The 10,036-nt window shown below is 35.9% G+C and overlaps 2 protein-coding genes, 1 non-coding gene and 1 pseudogene across 4 annotated transcripts; 3 read left to right on the top strand and 1 right to left on the bottom strand.

Annotated features, from left to right (window-relative positions):
- The first annotated feature begins 862 nt into the window (after positions 1-862).
- R10E8.8 (F-box domain-containing protein) lies at positions 863-3,353 on the top strand. Its single transcript, NM_182358.6, has 5 exons — positions 863-1,373; positions 2,021-2,158; positions 2,644-2,729; positions 2,786-2,869; positions 3,202-3,353. Exons 1-5 carry the CDS (start codon positions 870-872, stop codon positions 3,272-3,274), a joined length of 885 nt encoding a protein of 294 aa, NP_872158.1. The 5' UTR covers positions 863-869; the 3' UTR covers positions 3,275-3,353.
- A 1,022-nt stretch (positions 3,354-4,375) lies between these two features.
- On the bottom strand, positions 4,376-9,964 carry R10E8.7 (annotated as a pseudogene). Its single transcript has 8 exons — positions 9,920-9,964; positions 9,679-9,807; positions 8,621-8,968; positions 8,440-8,579; positions 5,541-7,030; positions 5,297-5,400; positions 5,086-5,249; positions 4,376-4,692 (listed from the first exon to the last, which is right to left on the bottom strand). Coding segments are annotated over exons 1-8 (2,737 nt in total).
- Positions 4,835-7,099, top strand: R10E8.3 (DUF38 domain-containing protein). The gene is made up of 6 exons (NM_075166.7): positions 4,835-4,885; positions 4,941-5,526; positions 5,570-5,800; positions 5,936-6,033; positions 6,156-6,771; positions 6,822-7,099. The coding sequence occupies exons 2-6, from the start codon at positions 5,116-5,118 to the stop codon at positions 7,032-7,034; spliced, it is 1,569 nt and encodes a 522-aa protein (NP_507567.1). The 5' UTR covers positions 4,835-4,885; positions 4,941-5,115; the 3' UTR covers positions 7,035-7,099.
- On the top strand, positions 7,970-8,119 carry R10E8.10. Its single transcript, NR_070153.1, has one exon. It is a non-coding gene; the product is annotated as an Unclassified non-coding RNA R10E8.10 (non-coding RNA).
- Positions 9,965-10,036: the final 72 nt, after the last annotated feature.

Raw genomic sequence — 10,036 nt, 5'->3', positions numbered from 1 at the left:
AAGGTTATTCCAATATTTTATCAAACACGGTTCTAGTTGTCAGTAGAGCGCATTTACACTTGCCGAGCCAAGCATATATAAAAGTGTGAAAAACACTTTTCCACCTCTTCACAATTTTGCTGATAAGAGAAATATTGGTGAAGTTTTGCCGTAATATGTACTGCAAGAAACTCTTGGTTTTTAATAATTTTTTATTATTGCTGATTTATTAAATTAGTTTTCTTGTGCTTATCTTTGAGCACCAATTTGGAGTTAGAGAATTTGTAACTTTTGATTTGAAAGATTGGCGGCGCTTTAGAAATTGGTTAAGCTCCGCCTTACTTAACGGCATTACTTTTAACTTTGGTACTTTAAAGTTTTGCTTCGAACAACTTTCAGCAAATTTTCTTACAACTTCCGAGGCCTGCAGTATTGCTCTAACATTGAATTTTTGAAGTTGTATGAAGTTGATAAGGTTTTTCAGAAACTGATAGTCATTCTGTCGGCTTTTAGTAAACTATATATATATTTTTTGTGTAAAAAAATCTTCATATTCTTTCAAAAAATAATTATTAACTTTGGGAGTGCTGTCCCCCTTTCAACATTAAAAACATATGGAAGTACAGACTTCAACAACAGCAAAAATATACCCAAAAATTTTTTGTTTCTTACAATTTTGTATAATTTAGAAATTTTGGAAATTTCTGCAATTGCACCATTTTTAGCACTTCCGTCACAATTTTTTTAATTCGATATTTTTCGAAAATCGAAACGTTTACAATACAGTAGTGGTTATGAAATTTTTCAGAAATTTCTTAAATGATTATAGCTATTTTGCTGATTTTTTTAATCTATCCTGTTATTTTTAATGTTCGATTTTCAGACAAAAAATGAAGCGAATACAAAACTATCCAGTTGTTGAAATTCACATAGAAGTGGATACGGATCTAATATTGTTGATTTTTATCATATTCAACCTGGGAAAGACGTCACCCGTGAAGTTAACCTACAAGAAGAATGGAAATCGTGGATGTCTGCGAATAGAAGGTAAAAATCAAGAATTAATCAAAAATCAGGATTTTGTGACGGTGTCCATAAAGGATTTAACAAGTTCATTGGAATCTATCAATGTTCTCTCATTTTTATCAATCAAATTGCTGGAAGACTCAAGTTCAGTGCCAGAATGTGACACGAACGTGAAGTTCTTGGAACAACTCAATGAAATGTTGGATTCAAGATTGCAATCATTTAAAGTGAATGAGATTGACTTGTCATTCCGAAGTATATCTTTGAGTCGTCACGTACTATCGATGGTTGTCAGCTGCCAATCCGACATGTTCAAATCATTGAATATCAAAGTAACGGATAAGAATGGCAAACGTTTGTTGGATAAAGTATGTTTGATTTTGAACCAGCCTAATAAGCTATAGTGTCTAAACTTGTAAGTTTGACAGCTGATCGTGCTGCTCGGCAGTATGCTACTCCTGGGCACGTTTTGTGCCTGGCGCACGAAAATAAGAGAATGCGCCTGGCGCGCGCACCTGTAGCGCGAAGGGGGCGCTCGAGGTGCGCATAGTATGCGCGCTGGACGCGAATTGTTATTTTTCAAGATTTTTGTAGAAAGTTGTTTTCTTGGACTTTAATATAATTAAATTTATACACATCCAGTATTTCAAGTTGGCAATTTAATTTTCAAATTTGTATGAAATGCGCCGGGCGCGCGCAGAGAATGCGACATAATTACTAGCGCGCTCCGTCCGCGCACAAAGAGTAGCGAAATGCCGAGTGCTTACCAAAAGTTACCAAAGTTTACCAAATCTGGTGATCCTCTTTCGAGTATAATAAAGCAGTAAAAATGTTGACCTCACCATCTCTAAACATAGGCAATATATTTCGCCATTGTTTGACAAATGTACTAATACCTTTGGGAAATTTGTACATAAGAGGTATGCGGCAAATTGAAATTTAAAAAAAAAACGGGGGCTTTGGCAAATTACTTAAATATTGTCCCACATAATGCGAAAAGTAATTTTTTTTTCAGTTATTCTCTATCACCGATTTATCAAAGTTTGTTGAGCATCACCAAATTCAAGCGTTGGAAAACTTTGTGAATAATGAACTCAAATCTTATAAAACAGGGATCGATTATACGTATAAACTGACGTTTTCTGATGAAGTTGTGGGTAGTTCTTAAAGGTGGAGTAGCGCCAGTAAGGAAATTGTCAAAAACCACTCCTTTGGTCCCAAAATGACCAAATATCATGATAAAATTTTTCAAAAAAACTTTGAAAATTTTTTATTTACTGTCAAAAAGTGACAATTACTCAGTTTTTGGCACTCATAATTTTGGAAGTCGACCAAGAAAAATTTATTTTTTCGACATTTTTCATGTTTTAATTTTGTTCAAATTATTTGTATCAAAACATTGTAGGGGTCGGAGCATGCAACATTTTTTTTTATTTCCTCAAAAGCTCGTATTTTTCAAAATTTAGGCAATTTGCCAAAACTTTGACCGGAAATTATGAAAAATCTAAAATTTTTTGGAGTGTTTTATTATGATATTCACTTGTTTTGGATCATTATAAATGAATATAGACAAAATCCCCACTGGCGCTACTTCACCTTTAACGAATTGTTCATATGTATTAAATTTTTTATTTTCAGAAGTTACTCGGGCAGACATTAGAGAGAAACCTCAAAGTTAAAAATTCAGCGCCCTACCAAACCCAGAAATCGAATACGGAAATGCAGTAAGTTATAAATTTGAATGTGTACTAGAATGCTTTGAAATCGAATATACTTCCAGCCTGAATACTCAGCAATCAATACTATATGACATGCCAGATCTTGTCATTGATAGAATTGTGAATCTGCTGCAGCCAAAAAATCGGTAAGTGGATATAGATGATCTGTTACTTGTGAGCTATGTTCTACCTGCTAGAGCCCATCAAACTTGCATATGAGATCTATGCCATTCGATAGCTCATGTCTTAAAACGGTCACTCGTGCATTTTCTCGGAAAAAAAAATCTAGAACCAAGCTCACGGCGGGCTCTCAGAGAACATGCAAATAACACTGTAACGAAATTCACTTTGATAGCTCAAATCTCCGTGGATAATTTTTTTACAGAAAAGTCATTAACCAAAAAGTTGTCTGTAGATAAAAGACAAGAAGCGTCAACTTTAAATAAAACACTAAACATGGTGAATTATAAATTTTCAGACTCGACTTCCGGGCAGTTTGTAAAAGATTCCGAGCTGCAGTGGACAGGAAGAGCTCCAGACAACGTTGTTAACTTTTTCAATACTTTTTTTAAACTCATCTTGTATATTCGAGCTGTAACAGCACATTTTTGACAAAAAACCAGAAAACTCAAAAATCAGAAAAAAAAGACTACCCAGATAATTATATTTTTTATATGTCGTAACAAGGTTTATATACTTTTTTGTTAGATCATATGTACATATGTAAATGCAATAAATAATAAAGTGAATAAAGAAAACTGATTCAAAACCAGAGAATTAGGATTTCAGCGAGTTTAAAATACAGATTTCAGCGAAGTTAAAATTCATGAGCAAAAATCATATGGAGCGATTCTTTTTTATTTCAGAAAAATGTAAAGCATGATTAAATATACCAGAAAATACCAAACAAAGTATGCCAGCTCGTACGGAATGGTATTTTAAAAAATTGCAAAATTTAATTGAAAGCTATTTTTTTCAAAAATTCAAAAGGACGGAAAATCATATGGAGCGATTCTTTTTTTATTTCAGAAAACTGTTAAGCATGATTAAATATATCAGACAATACCAAACAAAGTATGCTATCTTGTACGGAAGGCAATTTTAAAAAATTGCAAAATTTACCTGAAGCTGTTTTTTTCAAAAATTGAAAAGTACGGGAAAATCATATGAAGCGCTTCTTTTTTCTTTTATAAAACTGTTTAGCATGATTGAATATACCAGAAAATACCAAAAAAATATGCTATCTTGTACGGAAGGTAAATTTGCAAAATTTAATTGAAAGCTGTTTTTTTTTCAAAAATTCAAAAGGACGGAAAATCATATGAAGCGATTATTTTTTATTTCAGAAAACTGTTAAGCATGACTAAATATACCAGAAAATACCAAACAAAGTATGCCAGCTCGTACGGAATGTTATTTTAAAAAATTGCAAAAATTTAATTGTAAGCTGTATTTTTCAAAAATTCAAAAATACGGCAAAATCATATGAAGCGATTCTATTTTATTTCAGAAAACTGTTAAGCATAATTAAATATATCAAAAAATACCAAACAAAGGATGCCAGCTCGTACGGAATATTATTTAAAAAAATTGCAAACTTTAACTGAAAATTGTTTTTTTCAAAACTTAAAAAGTACGGAAAAATCATATGAAGCGATTCTTTTTTATTTCAGAAAACTGTTAAGCATGATAAAATATATCAGACAATCCCAATCAAAGTGCCAGCAATCGATATCATTTGAAAATTTGAATCGGTCATTAATTGCTTTTTTTCTCTGGCTCTTCCCAAAACGTCTCGAAGCTTCTTAAAATATAATTCCAGAGAGAGTGTAGACAGTTACAGAACTCGGGAACCCGTGTTGGCGCGGGAAGAGCCACCTTGTGTCGATTTACGGAGCGTTTATGAGAAGAGCATCAGGAATCGGCACGATTCTCACGGTTTTTTTCGATATTTAGGAGATGTTTTCTTCTGGAATAGTGTATTTTTTCAAGTTTTCAACCTAATTTTGCATTTCCATATTGATTTATGGGAAATGGGAATCTATTTTGTCTTAAAAGATTGAATATGTATTCTTTTATATATATTTAACCGCAGGTAATAATCAATTCATTTTTCAGATAGCTTTATTCGTGACAAGCGTAATATCATCAACTCAAAAAATGTGCGTTTAATCGATTCAGAAATGAAATACAGCTTCAATTATTTAATTATTACAGGCAATCTCCCCTTGTGACTGAGGCACTGACAACAATCGACAATTCTTCAGTTGTCAAATTTTGTGTCACAGTTGAGGATCATCGCATTTTGCATAGCTACGGTGTTTACCGGAATGGAGCAACGAAGAACATAAAAATTTCCTACCAAAAAAGTGGAAAAGATTGCATTTTTGGAATGAATGAGAAAAAAGAGTTGATTGCGAACGGAGACTTTTTCAATCTGTCAGAGAAACATTTGATGCCATTCCTAACATCCGTGAATACCCTTTCATGCTTGAGCATCATCGATGGGACAAGCGGTGACTGCCTCTATAGAGGAATACTTGAGTTAATTCTTAAAAAGAGAAGGAACTTACTCAAAGTTAACGAGTTCGTCGTTTCGATCCCATCAAAACAGTCTCAGGATCATGTGGTCTTGCTTGTTGCCATGCTCAATCGCGATGCTCTTGAAGAAGTACACCTGAAGACACCAAGCAGCATTGCGCAGTGGAAAAATTCAAAATTTTTGGAACGACTCTCTGCATTGTCAAATGCCTCCATCATCATGGAAACAAACGATAGACGTGACCTCGAATTTTTGAAAGAGGTATTAAAACTTACATCTGGCATGAATAGTTCTGATTTTGTAGCACTGCGTTCGATCTTCGTTTGGCAAGCTTGTACTTAAAGGCTCCTTCGATGGAAATCAGGCCTGTGAACTGTTGGGATTCGGAGCTCCGGTGTATGCCAATCGGTCCATCCAAACATGGTTTTTCCCCAGCCAGGATCAAAACGTTTACATCAGCATGGCGCATGGTTTTTTGGAAAACATCTCGACATTCACATTTTCTCGGGTTTCGTCAGCTCAGATGCTGCAAGAGGTGAATTTTGTTTAAATAATCGCATTTTTTAGACTGAAATATTGAGACATTGGGATTCTACCATACTGTAGGTCTTCCACGTAATTATCGACTAAATCATCACTTCTTATCAATTTTTAAAACTATCTTTTACAGACCCATCCATCTTCAATCCCAACCTTTGACCTGGTAAAATTAACTGGACACCAACCAGTGATTGAACACATTTTGGAAAGTCTCCCGTTTAGCTCAGTGTAAGTTTTATCAAGGAGTAATTCAAAAAGCGTCTCCAGCCATAACAATTACATGAAGAATTTTTTTTCAACAATTCTAATCAATTATGCAAGTTTTGCATCCCATTTTTTTTGGATTGCAGACTGGCACTCCGAGACGTCTCAACGGGGCTACGAATCTACCTTGATGGTGACCGATTGCATTGCTGGTCAATTAGAATGGATGTTCATTTTGATGAAAATTCGGCTATAGTTCACATGTTCTGCAATGGTGAAGAAATTTCCAGGCCATGCACCGACATGGCCCTATTGAAGGAATGGCTGAACCGTCAAGAATCTCTGCACAACTTCAGCAACCGAAAACCTAGCTTTGAAACGTTCCATTGTGATTTCGAGAGATACACCTTGGAGAAAATGCAAAATCTTGGAATTTTCCTGGGCTCGTTTAGGAACAAGATTTCTATGGCCCACTTGGAGCTGAAAGGGAGCAGTGAGCTGGAGTTTATTCAGCTTCTGGATTGCCTTGATGCGAAGAAATTGAGAAAACTTACGATCTTCGCGACTGTTGGTGATGTTAACAATGGGAATCAGGCCCTCGCGCTAAATCAAATAAGAGATACCCCTCACTGGAACCATGCCACTGAGTTGGTCGTTAAAGGAGCGAATGCATCTGTGTCCATCCGAAAATTGATTCATTTTTTGAAAGGGACAGCTTACGTGGAGACTATTCCAGTTGGAGATGTGCTCTTCTTGGCGCAGGTAATTTTTAGTATTCAGTGAGCCAACACCGTCATGTAATATTTTTACAGGAACTCCTTGCTTCTTCACTTTCAAGAAATTTCAAGCTCTCCACTTCGAACAACTTCGACTTGCAAAGCCTAATACATTCGATCGGGTGTCCTCCAAAATCAGAGACCATTGACGGGATTGTACAATACAAATGGGTGTTGGAAGGCAAAGAAAAGAAACTCGAGATATCGGTAAAAGACGACGTGTTAACTTCCATTCAAATGTGCATCTGAATAATTAAATGTCCAATTTTTGTTATTTTTATTTATTTTTAAATTGGTAAATTGTTTAATGTTGCTTCCTGCGTTATATTGCCTACTCGCGGACCTCGATCAATGTCCGCCGCGCACCAATGATCTCCGATATCCAATCACTTAGAAAGTCGGACCTCTGACTACAAGCAACAAAGTATAATATTGATTTTTTTCACCAAAGGCCTAAAAAAATGTAAAAGTGCCTTTAGCTGTGTGATCAGATATGGAAAAACTAGAGATCATTGCCTGACAGATGCATTAATATTTAGGGTATTTTTTGCGTTCGAATAATCCGAAAGTTCTTCTAGAAATGCTCTTCTTTAATCCTTTTTTAGGTACTAAATTATAATTTTCAAATGTCATCAGTAGTTAGCGCCTTTTGTTGATTGCAATTGGAGCGCGTTTGCTGCTTGCTCCGCTCATTGTTGTTTGCCGGGGAAGATTGTATTTTTTTTCTTTTTCTTTTTTCTTCTTTTCAACCAATTTTTTCCTTCCGTTTTTCATTTAACCGTCGAATTAATAAACTCTTCTGTGAGTTTTTAAAAGTTACTTTCAAAAAACGAGAATTCGAATTTTTAATTAGATGAAAACCACAGGTTTCTTGCTAGATCCCTCGCTCCATCGCACCACATTGCACGAGAAATGACGGGAAAGAGATATTTGAAATCGCAAGAGCAATTTTCACGCAACGCGTTGAAAAATGTGTGCAATGGCGCGTGACGGTGTTTGCACAAAATGCATCGAGGGTCTGCCAGAGACCTAAAAAATATTACGTAATACTGTTTTTTTCAATTAAAAAAACTGTATTTTGAGAAATAAGAATAAAATATAATGAAAATATCAATATCCCACTTTATTTTTTCATTACTTTGGTTTTTTTTTGTCTCGCGACTGTTGTTTTCCGTGGTTTCCGTAAGACACACACACACACACACACACACACACACACACACACACACACACACACACACACACACACACACACACACACACACACACACACACACACACACACACACACACACACACACACACACACACACACACACACACACACACACATATTTCTTGTTTCATTCTCATTGAAATTAAAACGCCATATCTTACTTTTTACTAAAATTTGCTATTTTATTCACTTTTCTAATCCGAAACTATTTTCTTCACAATCCTATTCAATTTGTACTTACTTTGGAACCTTTGTCAATGCTCGCGGAGCATAGTCAATTCTTTTTTCCCCGTGGTCAGCAGTGATGTGCGGCTCTTGAAAAAAGTCGGCCCTTAGTTCGCGGCGAGAGCCGAGAGCCGCACAGCACTGTTGTCCAGCCCGTCTTCATTTTCTTCTCGCCAATGTATTTTCTTCTTAAAGCTTATATATTTCACGAACATATTTTCCATTAGTCCGCAGTTGCTAGTCAATTTGAAGCCGATTTCGTGTTCTTGGCGTTGCTGAAAACAGCCCAATTAGCCATTCTTCCTATGTGTCTTTTGTGCTAGGCCAGTCGTCCTCCAAGCTTAAAACGTGATCTGCAAAACGTGTATTATCTACATATTTTCTTGAAACTCACAGTGTACTACAGGCCCAATAAATCGGTATTAATAGGTCACGTAATTATACTTCTCAACAGATAGCTTTCAACAATCCATTTCTTATAACAACTACATCGATGCGATTGTTATTCACTCAAGCCCAATAACCAGGTTTGAGGACCGCAGGCCCGAATACTCTTGGAAACTGTAGGCCGACTTTAAACCTATTCCAAACAAGGCAGGCCTTAAGCATTCGATGCGATTGTTATTCATTCAAGCCAAATATCCAGGCTTGAAGGCCGGACTCGAGAAAGCTCGCACGTTTGAGAAAATTTATCCAAACTATGACAGCATCCCCACATGACGATTGCACTTTGGAAGAGAGCCTGAAAGTTAGAAAATTTAGGGTAATTCTCAGCTTGTTTCATACCACAGAACCTTTAGGTAGGTGTGGCCTATTTTTGAGAACGAATACCCCCGATTTTTTTTCCCATTCTCTTGTTTAAATAATTCATACGCAGCCCTCTTGTTTGCCGCTCTTTTCCTTATCATCTGTGTCATTTATAGTTTCGAAGCCCGGCAGTCGCCATTTTTTCGACAATTCAATAAATGTCGATTTTGACAAATTTTCAATAATTGAAATATTTAACAATTGTCGAATTTGAGATTTTAAAAAAATTCGTGACGTACACAGCAGCTCAAGCTAAAATTCAATTAAAAGGCAGACGTTTAGGTATAAATTTGCAATCTATGCGATTTCTGACTTGTTTTCCCATTAAAGTCTCAAAATGTTATACTTATGTGTGTTTAGAAGTGGAGTACAGAAACTTGAGATGATTCAATTTTGTGCTCACATTGACCGAAAAAGCATCTCAATTAACAAAACAACGTAATAACTTGCAAAGACACGCATTAAAGAAAAATAATCATATAAAAATCAAGTACCGGCCTCTGCGACACCAATAAGTTGACACAATTTAAGGTTTTAGCTGAATATATATATACTGCCAAAATTTAGCAATCGATCCTCAAACGGTGTTATTCGGCAGAGAATGACGGGGCTGTGAGCTTTTTTGCTGATTCTTTTTGCACTTACAATTAGCATTTTAAATATTCATCTATGTCCCATTCATAAAGCGTTGTCGGAATGAAAAAGTCCAAGGATCGATTGATAAATTTCGAGGGTATGCCTCAAACTTCGGTACTCCACCTTTAACTCCAGTTCCTGCAAAACAAAACTTTGACACAGCTCGCAGTCAATTATAAAAGATTGATAACCCCGCAAGTTACCTGCCTCTCTGTGGGCCGACTGGGCTATAATTGTGTAAAAGACTTACCCGGTAACCTATTTTGTTGCCTCGGAATCTATAACGTCAAGCAGAATTGTATAGATGGTTAACATTCGTTGCGAAAGACGCTTCAACCTTATCATTATCAGCGCTCGCACCTATCAT

The sequence above is a fragment of the Caenorhabditis elegans genome, chromosome V (assembly GCF_000002985.6).
Source record: "Caenorhabditis elegans chromosome V".
NCBI classification, from domain to species: domain Eukaryota; kingdom Metazoa; phylum Nematoda; class Chromadorea; order Rhabditida; family Rhabditidae; genus Caenorhabditis; species Caenorhabditis elegans.
This window is presented reverse-complemented; position numbering and strand designations above follow the sequence as displayed.

Excerpts from the sequence above, each read along its gene's own strand:
- R10E8.3 (NM_075166.7), top strand. The coding sequence starts at position 5,116 with ATGAATGAGAAAAAAGAGTTGATTGCGAACGGAGACTTTTTCAATCTG. Across the intron at positions 5,527-5,569 it reads ACCTCGAATTTTTGAAAGAG|CACTGCGTTCGATCTTCGTT; the intron begins GTATTAAAACTT and ends CTGATTTTGTAG. Across the intron at positions 6,772-6,821 it reads ATGTGCTCTTCTTGGCGCAG|GAACTCCTTGCTTCTTCACT; the intron begins GTAATTTTTAGT and ends ATATTTTTACAG.
- R10E8.8 (NM_182358.6), top strand. The coding sequence starts at position 870 with ATGAAGCGAATACAAAACTATCCAGTTGTTGAAATTCACATAGAAGTG. Across the intron at positions 2,159-2,643 it reads TGACGTTTTCTGATGAAGTT|AAGTTACTCGGGCAGACATT; the intron begins GTGGGTAGTTCT and ends TTTTATTTTCAG. Across the intron at positions 2,870-3,201 it reads CTGCTGCAGCCAAAAAATCG|ACTCGACTTCCGGGCAGTTT; the intron begins GTAAGTGGATAT and ends ATAAATTTTCAG.